The sequence below is a fragment of the Oncorhynchus gorbuscha genome, linkage group LG05 (assembly GCF_021184085.1).
Source record: "Oncorhynchus gorbuscha isolate QuinsamMale2020 ecotype Even-year linkage group LG05, OgorEven_v1.0, whole genome shotgun sequence".
Taxonomy (NCBI): Eukaryota; Metazoa; Chordata; class Actinopteri; order Salmoniformes; family Salmonidae; genus Oncorhynchus; species Oncorhynchus gorbuscha.
In genome coordinates, this window is record NC_060177.1 from 24,471,274 (window position 1) to 24,486,796 (window position 15,523).

At 47.7% G+C, this 15,523-nt stretch overlaps 1 protein-coding gene across 1 annotated transcript in view; it reads left to right on the forward strand.

Annotated features, from left to right (window-relative positions):
- LOC124035723 (cingulin-like protein 1) overlaps positions 1 to 15,523 on the forward strand; it is a 43,283-nt gene that overhangs the window by 1,711 nt on the left and 26,049 nt on the right. Inside the window, exons 2-8 of the mRNA XM_046349335.1 lie at positions 1,684 to 3,385; positions 3,516 to 3,610; positions 5,780 to 5,876; positions 6,438 to 6,539; positions 6,836 to 6,984; positions 8,192 to 8,330; positions 8,634 to 8,846. Coding sequence (XP_046205291.1) covers positions 1,733 to 3,385; positions 3,516 to 3,610; positions 5,780 to 5,876; positions 6,438 to 6,539; positions 6,836 to 6,984; positions 8,192 to 8,330; positions 8,634 to 8,846 — 2,448 coding nt within the window. The 5' untranslated portion in view covers positions 1,684 to 1,732. The remainder of the gene's footprint in view (positions 1 to 1,683; positions 3,386 to 3,515; positions 3,611 to 5,779; positions 5,877 to 6,437; positions 6,540 to 6,835; positions 6,985 to 8,191; positions 8,331 to 8,633; positions 8,847 to 15,523) is intronic.

The following is a 15,523-nucleotide window of genomic DNA, read 5'->3' on the forward strand; positions in this document are numbered from 1 at the left end:
AGTGACATTATCTGCTGTCACCTTTGTTTCCTTATAATAGCCCTCCCATCCCTATCACCATTTGTCTTGCTATTGTAAAACCAGGCCATTCATGACATTCACCTATGTATTTGTTTGTTTGGGGGTGGAATAGGACATTATCAGCTGAGCCTACAGGTCTCTGATAAGAGCCCATTGTCTATACAAACACATGGTGCCCACTGATGTCTGTGATGCTGTGTGTCTCTGCTGGCCTTCCTGTTAGCTGATACATACCTGTTTCTTAGGGTCAAATGTCCCTATGCTCTGTCCTCAGCTTCAGACTACACACTACTTGTAATCTGGTAGATAATTCACAAATATTATATTTCTTTACTGAGAAGACACTCAGATACTTGAGACCAATGAACTTGATCTCTACCATATCTGTGTGTTATAATGTGAATACCCAATAGTATCAAGGTGGTCTAAATATTCAGTTACTTGTTTATATTTTTGGCAAGTATAGTAGAAAACAGTTGAACCTATCAGCACAGGTTCCTGTCTTCAGTGGTGTAGCGCCTCTCTTAATGCTGTGGTGTTAAGTGGGGTTGATGACAATGGCCCTGCTGTAGGTCTGTTACCCTGGTCCTCCCATGGTACACTGTTACACCGACCAGGGCCCTCTACAGGGACTGCAAATCACAGTGCATTTTACAAGGATTGGCAGAGGTTGGTTCAATAGATTCACAGATAGACACACACACACACACACACACACACACACACACACACACACACACACACACACACACACACACACACACACACACACACACACACACACACACACACACACACACACACACACACACACACACACACACACAGTCACTAGCAAAGACATTCAAGAAGGTTACTGTAGAGGCAACGGCTACGCACAATCATGGGATTTCCAGGTGTAGTGTGACATATCGTTGGAGTCTGTCGCTATGCTGTAATACCAGTTTTTATTGTTAGGCCATTAGACCTGAATACACCTTTATGTACAGTAAATATTCATTCACACCATGTATATAATTATTCACTTATGCCTGTTAGTAACAGCCTATTACAGCGGATTAAGATGCCAGTTAGTAACCTGCTTGTTATGGTTTTGTATACAGTACCTGGTCATATTTGCCCTTCAAAAGAGTGTAGGAATTGTTGACTCACTGTTTTTCAAGTTCAGTGTGTTGATAAAGACTGGCCTCTCTTATGTTATTTTAGGGCAGTGCAGTGCCTCACTCCTTCATTGGCAGGAAAAGGGAGTACCAAGTCAGTTGCCCAACTGAATGCCTTGCACCATATTTAACCCAACCTCTCTGAAATAGAGAGGTGCAGGGGGCTGCCTTAATCGGCGTCATCGGCGCCCGGGGAGCAGTTGTTGTTGTTTTTGGGGGTTAACTGGGGCAGAATGGCAGATTTTTCCACCTTGCCGGCTCAGGATTCAAACCATCAACCTTTTGGTTACTGGCCCAATGCTCTTAACTGCTAGGCAACCTGTGGTGGAGCTGAACAGTTAGAGTGCTCTCTGTGGAACCACTCTCTAGACACAGAGACCGTTAAGTACAGAAAAAAGTCAAATTAGACCAGATGACATAATCAAATATTGTGAGGCTTTAAACTCTCATTAGCAGGCCATGGAGCAGTGAAACATTTGCTGATTATGTCCCTTTTTTGCAGAGGTGGGCCTGATCCAGCAAGAGGGATTTGTTCTTTTGCTGCATTCCTGATGGAGTCGTACAGAGTCAATCAACCGGCTCGCCCTTCCAGGCCTCACAATGGAGCTGGCTCCTATGGCCTCAGCATTAGGGTCCAGGGGATTGATGGACACCCCTACGTGGTGCTGAACAACCAGGACCGTGGGTCCAACTCCTATACAGATCCTAATAGTAACGGCTACAATGACACACAGGGCTCCTTTATTGACAACTACCACGAGTATGACTTCAAAGGAAGCAGGGAGGCTGTTTCTGACAGCCCCTTTGTTGAGTACAGGTCCCAGAAACAGATGCAGTTTGGGGGCTCTCACAATGAGGTCACAGAGCAGAGGAAGAAGCCAGCGTCCACCCTGCTGAACTTCCAGAGACACCCAGAGATCCTCAAGCCTTATGACCCAGAGAACAACACCTTGAACCTGGATGGTAACCACAGCCTGCCTCCCCGGCCGATGTCCCTGGCGGAGACTGGGAGCACCTACCAGGGCTCTTCTCCCAGATCCACCTCCCCAGTAGTCGCCCATGCCGGGTCATCCAACCTGGATCATAGGAGGAGCCCTGCCCTGCAGGAGAGAACACAGCCCCAGCCCCAGCCCCAGCCAGCCCCCTCTAAGCCTCAAACCAAACTAGTCCAGTCTCAATCCAAGCCTCAAGCCCAGCTGGCTCAGCCACAGTCTAAGCCTCAGACCCAGGTGGCCCAGCCCCAGTCCAAACTCAAGCACCTGTCCAAACCCCAACCCCAGTCTCTGCCACAGTCCAAACCCCAGTCTCCTCCCCAGTCTCAGTCTCCACCCCAGTCCCAGCTGCCCCAACGCATCCCCATACCCCAGCCCTATGCTGTGTCCAGACCTCCCAGTGAGCAGACCAAGGCTTCCTGCCGGTCCGTCAGCTCCATTAGCAGTGCCAACTCTAGTCTGGAGCGCAGCCGCCATGAGCCAGACGTCCTCCCCCTGCGCAGAGTTGACTCTAGTGGCCCCGTGCTGCAGTCCTCGTCCCGCTCCCGCCACTCCTCTACCTCATCTACTGATCAGCTGGAGGCGCTGTACGCAGATACCATCAACCGCCACCAGAACCGACGCTACATCCCCTTCCAACCCGGCACGGGCCGAGACATCGACACAGGCTCCATCCCCGGCGTGGACGAGCTCATCGATAAGTTTGATGGTAAGGATGGTGGTCACCAGCGACGGGGCAGGGCAGGCCGCAGGAACAGGATCAATCCAGAGGACAGGAAGCGCTCTAGGAGTGTTGACAGCGCCCTCCCCTTTAGCCTCCGGGGAGAATCGGAATACATGGATGAGTTTAGCAAGAACCAGGGGAGGTCCACAGAGCATGTCCTCCGCCCATCACAGCTGCATCTGCAGAAGTTATCTGGGAGTAAAGACTCCTGGGTGACAGCGGTGGAGGGGAAGCCAAGTGCCAAAGCTTCGGCCTGTGGTAGCAGTGCTCCAGGCTCCCCTCAGAGCATGACCTCTAAAGCAGCAGGCTCCATCCAGGGGTATAAGGTGGTGCTAAATCGCTCCTCTACGTTACCCCTGGACAGTACAGATGCTGAGGATGGTCAGTCTTCACCAAACACAAAGATTTTAACAAGTGTGGCTACAACCTCACTATCCAAGCCTTCCTCTAACTTTGGCAAGAAGCCTAATGCAGAGATGGATGTGCAGGTAAACAATACATTATTTATGATTACAGTTAGGTTAGTTGTTTAACAAATCATTCTCTATTACTACGTAACTGCATGTGAAATTATCTGTCAGAACTCTGATGACTCTGCTTATTTCCTCTTGCATCCAGGTGACACCTGATCTTTTGAAAGGTCAGCAGGAGCTTTCACAACAAACACATGAAGAGACGGCAAAACAGATTTTGTTTAATTACCTCAAGGATGGGTGAGTTTTTACCTCACTGATGTAATGTTCCTGGTTCATTTTATCGCACAACAATTTCCAGTTTTACAGCAATGTCCATTAAATCTAAAGGGTATTAATGGTAGATTTTTTAAAAGATATACACTAGTAGGCAACATGATGACGCCATGAGTATCACTTTCAATATGCAGCGGGCAGTAAACTGCACAGTCTAAACATAACATGTGCCAAGTTACACTCTTATAGCTGCAATATGTAACTTTTTGGGCTACCCCACCAAATTTACATAGAAATTCACATAGAAATATGTGTTATAGCGCTGTCATTCTCATTAAAAGCAGTGGTAGTGTAACGGCGTTCTTCGTTTGTAGAAAGAGAGTCGGACCGAAATGCAGCGTAGTGGTTACTCATGACTTTAATAGAAAAAGGCGAAATACACAGCGAAACCAGGCTACCTAAATACGGTTCCCAATCAGAGACAACGAGAATCACCTGACTCTGATTGAGAACCGCCTCAGGCAGCCAAGCCCATACAACACCCCTACTCAGCCGCAATCCCAATAATACAAAAACCCCAATACGAAATACAACAACATAAACCCATGTCACACCCTGGCCTGACCAAATATATAACGAAAACACAAAATACAATGACCAAGGCGTGACAGGTAGATATGTTCTACGTGCGCTATTTCTATACTTCCCAATCTTAGTTATGAAAAAATATTTCACAGGGGTTTAGATGGTGCAATGATACAGTATACTTGCTTGTTTTGCCACATACATTGAAATGAAGCAAACTATGAAACATTTTGCAAACATAAAATAGAGGAACAATTTCTACATAGTGCATCTTTAAGTAATGCACCATTTGAAGAAAAAAACCCATGGGAGCACTAAAAAGTTTTTTATCTGAGTCTGACTGTTTGTGATAAAAGGGAAGGAATTTATACTCCCATTCAGTCTCCTCCTCCATTTCTAAGCTGTGGTCGATGCAGCTGCTTAGTGGTGTTTGTTCGTCTTCCCATTTCTCTTTCTCCCTGTCTCTCTCTCTCCCTCTCTACTGAGGAATGTAGGGTATCAACCCTGCTCAGCTTATCACCTGATTCTTGATGTTCTCCTTTCACCCTACGCTGTAAATCCCATCCCTTACAGTAGGGGGAAATGGAGGAGTCATCAGTGGGAAGCATCTCACATAGATACCCAATCAGATTAGTATCTCTATGGTGTACTTCATGGTTTAAGATAGAGGAACTGGTAAGGGTGATACATGATGGTTTATATTATGAAACAGTAATATGAGGTGCTAGACAGTTTCGTTGTTGTTCAGTACCAAGGTACACCAGCTAACATTTGGTTTCACGCTCTAAAAGTGTTATAGCTAGACTAGGTTAAAAGGCTTTTAACCTAGTCTAGGTTATGTTCGTCAAGAAGCCAAGTCTGAAAGTCCAGTGCATATACAATAGGATAACATGTCAATCACAGCACCAGTAAAGTTGGATCTTAGAGTTCCAATCCCAGGTCAAATTCTGTTTCTCTCACAGAGCATTGTGTCATGGTTGGACTGCACATTTGTGTCCATGGTTTTAGAAGTTTTGTATTTTAAATCCTAAACTTCTAAAGTGCCTCAGTTCCTCAGTGTCTACATTCCATGTGTGCTCCAGGCTTTTTCGATGCCCAGTGAGTTCAGAAAACTGCTTTTGGTGTGTCAGGTCACAGGTCAAGGGTCAGAAGTCAATGGAAAGGAACACAGATGGATGGAACACAGATGGTCATCAAAGAAAGGACAAACATTCACCAGCTGAAGTTATAAAACATGAAGGAGGGGGGCTAGAACTTCCCTGTCAGGTAGTGGAATGGAATGGAACCATAGAACCTTTCCCCTGGTTGTGGCCGATATAGGAAGAGAGAGGGTGCACCCTGCATACAGCCAGGTTCTATAGCAGGGCCAGGGATTCCCCTGCGTGTGCCTCCTAATGGATGGGCATAATGAGGTTGACCGGGTCGCGAGGTGACACATCAAAGCAGTTGGTCCCCGGCAGAGCAGGAACCAGAACAGTCTGGGATTAGAACCTAATCTGATCCACCTACCCCACACACACAGACCCCTCTTTACCTTCAAATCAGCCGAGTGTGGGAGTGCACCTGTGTTCTGACTGTGTGTGCGCGTGTGTGTGTGTGTCCCCGCAGGAGCACTGATAATGAGGACACCACTAAGAGGAAGGTCAACCTGGTGTTTGAGAAGATACAGACATTAAAGTCGCGGGCGGCAGGGAGCGACAACAAAGTGAGGCATTGTTGTGGAGTTGTTGTAATTTAGCTCAACAAACAGCTAAATCTGTGAGCCTCTTATCTTAGCCTTAGTCCAGAAGCTTTCACTTGGTGAGCAGCATACAACGCACCAGGCTGTGTTTACCTAGCATTGACAACAGCCACTGTAATTACCACCCCCATCAGTGGAGGCTGGTGAGAGGAGCTATAGGAGGATGCGCTCATTGTATTGGCTGGAATGTAATAAATGGAACGGTATCAAACACATCATACATATGGAAACCATATGTTTGACTCCATTCCATATATTCCATTCCAGCCAATACAATGAGCCAGTAGCTCCTCCCACCAGCCTCCACTGACCGCCATGTATAAACCTGTGCATTATGGGGAGAAACTAGTCACCACCCTTCCTTTTATTCACTGAGATCTGCCATGAACCAAAGCAACCAACATGTTTTTGTATTTTACGAAAATAAGACATTTTAGAGTAATGCTATCGTGCAAACATATTGTGAGTGATTTTGAAAAGGTAAATGGATTCAAATATAACTCCTGTCTCTGTTCCCCCTCCCAGTCTCCTGACATGGCTACCCAAGCCAAAGCCCTACAGGAACAGAGGGTAGCACTAGAGAAGGAAGTTGTTGAACTTAAAAAGCAGCTGGAGGAGCAAACCAAGGTAATACTATGATGCCATGTCAGACATGTTGAACCTAGCTGCTATCTTGGATGTCTGTGCAGGGCATGAGAATCCCTGGCTCCCGCCTCTTAAGAGACAATAATCCTATTGGTGCTAATACCTAACTTAAGCGGACCAGTTGACATCACAGCCACTGAGTTTGTTGGTTAGATACTGTCAAAACTGTCATTCAGATACTGTACTATGAACGCCATGCATTTCATATTTATTTGGCGTGGTGAGAGGAATGGTGTTTTATTAAAGTGTGTGTGTGCGTGTGTCCTTGCGTGTTAAAGAAGCAGATGGGTCTGACTGAGGCCCATGAAAAGGCCGGAGCGGGGGTGAAGGTCTTGCAGACGGAGCTGGAGAGGAGCCAGGAGGAATGCTCCCGACTGAGGGACAAACTGGCCAAAACAGAGGCTGAGCTCCGCACCACACTGGAGGAGTAAGTGACTGACCACCAGACCAGGGCATACCATGTGAGGCAAGGAGTGACAGGTTGACAAAGCCTGGCTTAAGAAGCCAGCACAATGGGGATAATCCTCAGATTTAAGACTCTTATCGGGGGAAAGTTGTTTATCTATATCTCTTTTTTTTGTGGAGGAGAAAGTTGTAGGTTGTTTTCTGTAGTCTCAGGATGATTATAATGTGTTCCTTGGGCTTGCAATCTCTTTTCGGCCATGAGAGTTTCTGTCTTAGTCTGAAAATAATGGCCCCCTATAGTTCTCCTTCTCCTCTGACATGTTGTGTTAATGTACACTGCAGTCCCACCAAAGCCCTACAAAGTGATGAGTGTATACCTTCATGGCTTAAATGTCTGATGTTGGACTAGTCTGTGAAACCTGGGGATGGATTTGTTGATCCTGATCATGGACAATCACAATAGAGGCTGGTGGATATCAATAGAGGCTGGTGGATATCAATAGAGGCTGGTGGATATCAATAGAGGCTGGTGGATATCAATAGAGGCTGGTGGATATCAATAGAGGCTGGCCGTCCTGGTGGATATCAATAGAGGCTGGCCGTCCTGGTGGATATCAATAGAGGCTGGCCGTCCTGGTTGATATCAATAGAGGCTGGTGGATATCAATAGAGGCTGGCCGTCCTGGTGGATATCAATAGAGGCTGGCCGTCCTGGTGGATATCAGCTGATAGTGGAGGCCCTGTGGAGCCAGACTCCCCTGTAATCTAACGACATAGAGACGTCTATGTCATGGACTCCATAGAAATAAGAGACAGAGACAGAGAGGGGCCTGCCTTATTTAGAAAGAATCACTCAACTACCCTCAGCCATTGTATAATTGATTCAATTTTTCAAGAATGGATTCTCTATTTTGAAAAAGGTTCATGTCAGTATGTGGGAATAAGTACACTGAGCTGGCGAATAAGTAGTGTTCAGTCTACTTACTCTACATCTGTGCGCATGACCCCCTGTCACTAAACAGACCCTCTCTGTGTTGAAGAGGGCAGGTGGTGTGACTGTGATGTGATTGGTAGATCAGTGCCCAGGTGCTCATCATAGCTCCTGTTAGCCTGGAGAACAGGCGTTTCTGACAGAGCGCAGGTGGTATCGTTCCATTGTGTGAGGCAGGGTGCAGGTGTTCAGGTGATGGTGTGTGTGTTGTGACTGTATGCTGCTCTGTGTCTGGCAGGCTGTTCCAGGTGAAGATGGAGAGGGAGCAGTACCAGACGGAGATCAGGGACCTGCAGGACCAGCTGTCAGAGATGCACGACGAGCTGGATGGCGCCAAGACGGTGGTGGCCGACGGAGAGAAGGATGCCATGATGGAGGTAAAACACAGGCCAGGTCCCACAACTCTCAGAGGACAGAGCGTTGACATAGAGGAGCTTAGCGGCCTGCATGGAAAGGGCTTTGCAGTCCCATAATAACCGCCATGTCAATACCATTGTAGTGCCAGTGTTGGTAATGTGTAAACATGTTATTCTTACTGGCACATTTGCTGAAGCAGAATTTCTCAGCAATAATGGCAGTGCTGGAGATTTCTGTGCATGTCACCTGTTAAGGTAGCGGTTAATCTCAGGGTGAGATTTTAGTGAGACATTGTCACCAATTCCTCCTCTCCTCCTATGTAGGAGCTGATGCAAATTAAGCTGGACTTACAGGAGGTGCTGCTGGCCAAGGAGGAGCAGGAGGAGGTGCTGAGGAGGAGGGAGAGGGAGCTGACTGCCCTGAAGGGAGCACTGAAGGAGGAGGTGGCCACACACGACCAGGAGGTGGATAAACTGAGGGAGCAGTATGAGAAGGAGATCCGCAAGCTGCAGACGTCTGTGGAGAAGGTCAAGCAGGTAACTTAGGACATTCTTGGTCCCTTGTGTCATGGTCCCTTGGAGGCTTTGTGTAGTTCCTGGTTGATATGGGGACATGCCTGAGGACATTTTTAGGTCGTTCTTTGGACGCTGTGTCATGGTCCCATGGAGGTTTTGTCTAGTTCCCGGTTTGTCTCGGGACGCCACCTGATGGTTGCAAAGAAACGTTCTCCCCCACAAAAAAACAAACATTTTAAGGGCACACGCACCCTACTTTCTTTATACATCACCCCACCTCTTACCTTAAAACCCCCAAACCCCCATATATTTCATTACTTTACTTATAATGGTTTGGGACACGTGGGACCATCACGTGACAAAAATCTCCAGGGAACTATGACCCAATGTCCCAAGAACTTTCAGGGGACCATGACACAATATCACAAGAATGCCCAAAAACGTCCTCGGGAGGGCCCCGTTACTAACCAGAAACTAGACAAAACCTCCAGAGGACCATGACACAACGTTCCAAGAACATTCTAAGAACATCCCCGCGACAAACCGGGAACAATAAAAAGGTCCCCCGGAGAACGTTCCCTTGGGTACATCACGCAACGCTTTTAGAAAGTTCAGTGGGATAACGTTGTGTCGAAACCCTTAAGGGATCTAATGGAAATGTCGCCAAATGTCCTCAAGACGTCACCTGTTTGCTGGGTGTATTGATGTTAATGGGAGAATTGGGCAAACCCTTTGGGCATCACGTGTACTTTGGGTAGTAAAAGTGTTTGTTTAGAAGGTTTGTTTGGGAAGGTTTTTGTTGCCATATGTTCGGCATCAGTAGATATTCGATAGCTTTCGACCAGCTTCAAAGTTGTGCCTCAAAATTAAGCTTAATTTGAGTAACTAACCCAATAGGACCGTCTTACCTCGAACAAAAAAATGCTTTAAGTTGTTTTTGTTATGACTGCTGTGTATTGGAATTGGAAAAATTACACCCCCATCATTGTCTACCAGCTGTTAAGATATTTCATTGGTTTGGAACAAGTAAATAATCATTGCTATCCAAAGGCCATTGAATTTGTATAACTTTAGTGTTCCATTGTTTATTTACTGAGGAAATGAAACCCTCATTATGTGTTATTATAAGGAAATCAGGCCTTTGTGTTTATTGAGATGAAAATGTTACATACAGTATGCATACTTGAATGAATGTCTGGAAAGTCCTCTAGGAGTTAGTGAATCATTGCATGGTGCCAGTGTTAGAGAATGTCATAGTTCTATACATGAACTGCTCTATTCCTCTCTCTTCTTGCACTTGCCTAACTGCATTTCACTGCACACACTGTAATAACAACCCCAGCTGAAGGCTGAAAAACAAGTCTGAAAACGGTTCAACTGTGCTGGGAAAAAACACTCCCTTCTCTGTAGTTCAGCTGAACCAACCAAGATTTAAAAAAAGACTCAGCTATCCAATCCAGTTAAACCAACTTGTCATCACTTTTCATGGGAACTTTTTGGACTCTGTTTATCCTAGATGACATATAGTGTCATTAAGAAGCTTTAGGACGTATTTCATGATGTTGAGGTGTGATTTTGCTGTAAACAGATTTTACTGGGTGGCTCAACAGGAAGAAAAATAGGACCAAACAAAGCCTTTAAAAGACTTGGGAGAGGGGATGGGGAGAGGCAAATGGACTAGTAAAGAGAAGACAGGGTAGGGAAGTGGTAGAGAGGACAGTGAGGTAAGAGCATAAATAGGGCTAATGGAGGAGAGAGGCATAAGAGAACCACTGACAAGGCTAGAGGAGCATTGTGTTGACTAGGTGTTGCCTGGCTCACATGCTTCCTGTTTGTGAGTCCTCTCTTTGCCCCCACTTCCTCCTGCCGACACAGCAGCCAGCCCATTCTGAGATATTGTTGTTCTTGCTTGAGGGGAAGAGTTTGTGATCAAGAATTCACCACCAGTGCTTTATAAATAAATTACAAGATGTCTGACTTTATTGTTACTCAGTATTCAGACAGTTTGGCTGCTATCAGTTTGAGTTTATCTTCAGTAATTTGGGCCTTTCCCTTAAAATAACAATCCATTGTTAGGTTGTCACACACAAAAACTATTTATGTCAATTTCAGTCTACTGTACTTTTATCCACCAGGCATTGGCAGGATTGAAAGTAATACAAATGTCTGCATGTGAGTGAGCAACCGCACAGCCTGCTAAATTGCTTAGCATAAAGTGTGCACGGTCTGGCATTCATCTGTCCTGTCTTCCATCGAAACGCTGCTCCTCTCTCCTTCGGCCATGAAATGTGCATTGATAGTGCTGCCCCATGCAGAGAATAATGCTGGAAACTGGAGCACTAAATTGTTCCCGTTGCCCGTTAATTGCAGTGGCAAGCCGTCACTAATTTAATGAGCTGTAGTTCATGAGTTGTGCATTTTTCCTCATTGTTCCTCCTCTCTCTCTCTCTGTTCATCCATTGAAAGGGCAGGGGTAATTGTGGACCTCAGTAGATGAATGATGAGTTTGTTTCACACAATAATAGCAGCAGGGGTTTGGAATATGGTTGGGATATGCTGAATAAAGTGGGTCAGATGAGTTATGGAGTGGACATCTCCCTGAAAATATGTGTGTTTGTTTTGTGTCATTGCATTTTTAGGTTCAATTGTATTTTTATTGAGTTGTAGCATGGTCCATTCTTTAGATGTTAATCTATAGGTAGAACCTATAGAGGTCAAACAACAGTATTCATAGAGAATCTATAATCAGACTGTAGTCTTCCCCCTTGTAAGTTACTTATTGTAGATCAGTTCTGTGTAAATCAGGTTTTTCACAACAGTGAGACTCGAGGGAATGTGAAAATGTGAACTGATAAGGTACAGTGAGCAGCGAGAAGGGTGTGTCAGAGAATGTTTCTGGCTGGTTAGAGAATGTGCACCCAGCAGACCCCTTCCCTCCTGCATATTCTGTTACAATGCTCCAGCTCTGACCAGTGGGTGGGGTCGGGAGGGGTGCGACGTGACCATGCCTCTTCAGGGGGCTGCTGTTATACCCCCTCTCAGAGACATTCCTGATTCTCAATGCTCTCTCAGAGGGCCACAACTGCAGACAGCTCCAACCCGTAGTCCCAACGCTAGCCCCTAGTACCAGCCCCAGCCTCTAGTACCATCCCTAGCCCCTAGTACCATCCCCAGCCTCTAGTACCAGCCCCAGCCTCTAGTACCAGCCCTAGCCCCTAGTACCAGCCCCAGCCTCTAGTACCAGCCCCAGCCTCTAGTACCAGCCCCAGCCTCTAGTACCAGCCCTAGCCCCTAGTACCAGCCCCAGCCTCTAGTACCAGCCCTAGCCCCTAGTACCATCCCCAGCCTCTAGTACCATCCCCAGCCTCTAGTACCAGCCCCAGCCTCTAGTACCAGCCCCAGCCTCTAGTACCAGCCCTAGCCTCTAGTACCAGCCCCAGCCCTAGCCCCTAGTACCATCCCCAGCCTCTAGTACCAGCCCCAGCCTCTAGTACCAGCCCCAGCCTCTAGTACCAGCCCTAGCCCCTAGTACCAGCCCCAGCCTCTAGTACCAGCCCCAGCCTCTAGTACCAGCCCCATCCTCTAGTACCAGCCCCAGCTCCTAGTACCATCCCCAGCCTCTAGTACCATCCCCAGCCTCTAGTACCAGCCCCAGCCCCTAGGACCAGCCCCTAGTACCAGCCCCAGCCTCTAGTACCAGCCCTAGCCCCTAGCCCCCCAGCCTCTAGTACCAGCCCCAGCCTCTAGTACCAGCCCCAGCCTCTAGTACCAGCCCCAGCCTCTAGTACCAGCCCCATCCTCTAGTACCAGTCCCAGCCTCTAGTACCAGCCCTAGCCCCTAGTACCAGCCCTAGCCCCTAGTACCAGCCCCAGCCCCTAGTACCAGCCCCAGCCTCTAGTACCAGCCCCAGCCTCTAGTACCATCCCCATCCTCTAGTACCAGCCCTAGCCCCTAGTACCAGCCCCAGCCTCTAGTACCATCCCCAGCCTCTAGTACCAGCCCTAGCCCCTACTACCATCCCCAGCCTCTAGTACCATACCCAGCCTCTAGTACCAGCCCCATCCTCTAGTACCAGCCCTAGCCCCTAGTACCAGCCTCTAGTACCAGCCCTAGCCCCTAGTACCATCCCCAGCCTCTAGTACCAGCCCCATCCTCTAGTACCAGCCCCAGCCTCTAGTACCAGCCCTAGCCCCTAGTACCAGCCCTAGCCCCTAGTACCAGCCCCAGCCCCTAGTACCAGCCCCAGCCTCTAGTACCAGCCCCAGCCTCTAGTACCATCCCCATCCTCTAGTACCAGCCCTAGCCCCTAGTACCAGCCCCAGCCTCTAGTACCATCCCCAGCCTCTAGTACCAGCCCTAGCCCCTACTACCATCCCCAGCCTCTAGTACCATACCCAGCCTCTAGTACCAGCCCCATCCTCTAGTACCAGCCCTAGCCCCTAGTACCAGCCTCTAGTACCAGCCCTAGCCCCTAGTACCATCCCCAGCCTCTAGTACCAGCCCCAGCCTCTAGTACCAGCCCCAGCCTCTAGTACCAGCCCCAGTCTCTAGTACCAGCCCCAGTCTCTAGTACCATCCCCAGCCTCTAGTACCATCCCCATCCTCTAGTACCAGCCCTAGCCCCTAGTACCAGCCCCAGCCTCTAGTACCAGCCCCAGCCCCTAGTCCCATTTCCAGGCTCAAACCCCATTCCCGGCTCCAGCCCACTCTCATCCCTCAGCCTTGATCCTCTCCCTCCCTCCACCCTAACCATACAGTCACTCCTAAATTAATTAGCCACAGTCCCAAGCCTCAGCCCTTATAGCCCTATCTCATACATCCCCTGACACACTGGCAGCTCCATCCCCCAGCTTCTAGCCCTCCACTTGAGTGATTCCTGTCTTTATTTTCTCTGTGACTGACTTCTTTTTGTGTGTAATCATTGAAGCCATGTGGCCTGGTGAGCACCTCCTCAGGGCTTTTTGAAGGTAAAGAGTCCCACAGGAGGCAGTGTGTTTCCTCAGTTGATGATAGCGCTCTGCTGTGAGGCTGTAGCCTGAATTCATGGGCCTATTGTTCCTCTGCTGCGTCACTGCCTTGCAGAGCTGAGCTGGTGGGGAGGGAGCCTACTTTGCCAAAATGCATGCAAGGCTTTGGGGATTCCAACAAATACCCCCAGGAGTGTGGAGTAGAGGGTCAGTGTGCTCAAGACTGTGATGTACCTCAGTTTTAAGACCAGAGGTAGAAAGCTAATTCGCTCACACCGAGACTTTATATATATGTGGTTTCTCCACTCAATAGGTTGTTTTGTGTTGGTACATTGCTTTTCAACATCCAACAGAGTAGGGAGTACTCGCAAGTACAGGCAAAGTATTTAACATGGACTTACTCTCCTGTGGCGTAGTCTGCTCCGGTTGCAAGTGGCACTGGTCACTCTCCCTCCAGCAGGATCTGACCTCAGCTCTGACATTCAAAGCCCAGTCATTTGCCTGTGATTTTCCTCCAGCCCGACCAGGCAGCATGATTCCCCAAGGTCTGGCTTTCGTCCAAGAGTTAAAAGAAGTACTATGCTCAATGTCAGTGTTTTGTCCTACTATAATGAGTTTCTGAAGGGTCTTTTGATATTATAATCACTCTGGGTTGGCCTCATATCAACCATTTAAGATCAGAATAGAGTACTGTGTGTGGAATTTGACATTGTGTCATCCCACTCCCTTCTTTTGAAGCCACTGGCCTTCTGGCGAAGTGCTAAACTGTAATAATGCCACATTCTGGGGAGGCTTGGAGTTTTGTGACAGTAAATGTTAATTCTCTGGTTCCATTTTTTTGACACAAAGGGCCAGTGTCCCTCAAAGCTCTACTGTGACTGCCTTCTCACTGCACTGGCCTATTTAATTCTCTATTAAAGCCAAACACCCCTGAAATCCTATCATTTGGCCCGGCAATAGAGACTCCATTTAAAAAGGTTTCTGTTTCCATGTCCCGAAGGACAAGACAAGATTTGATTGCTGGCATCTTATGGTGACTGGAGAGATGCCAGTGCTCCTCAAGCAGCAAGTTTTAATTTCCACTGCAAGCTTTTCTCCCAAGCCATCACAAACCTGTCTTTACTAGGCAGACACTAGTCTATGTGCCTTTTGTTGGAGAGCGTCTCTATTGTAATGCATACCTTCTTGCTGGTGAAACAAACTAAGGCTTATTCATTGCCGGAGAAAAGCTTGAGTGACCTGTGATGCTATTCACTTTCCTTGAAGACAGAATACATGGTGTTGAATACCATTAACTTGATATCACACAGGATATGACCCGTTCCTGGAAGGACCTTGGTCATCTTTGTGCTTCTATTTAGTCCCGATTGCCTATCTCGACTTCCCCTCTTATCCCATATTTACTTTTCCCTCAGGGAGAGCACATGAATGGAAGTCATTTGAAAACAGGACCATAAAACTATGAGGCCGCATCAACCTTGGCTCACAGTACCCTCTAACTAAGGTAGACTGAAGTAAATAATTGTAAAGGATGTGGTGTTGCGCGTTGATTTGATTCACTTGTGGTTGTGGCCAGTATGTGTCTGTTTGAACGATGTCACCACCCGTGTGTTGTTACAGCTGGGGTAGAGGGATATCCTGTGTTTCTCTGCATCCTGGCCTATGTCCTGGGTTAGGTAGGGGGAACACTGCCCCTCAGCTCCTAACCAAAGCCTTTCTGTCAGGGATGC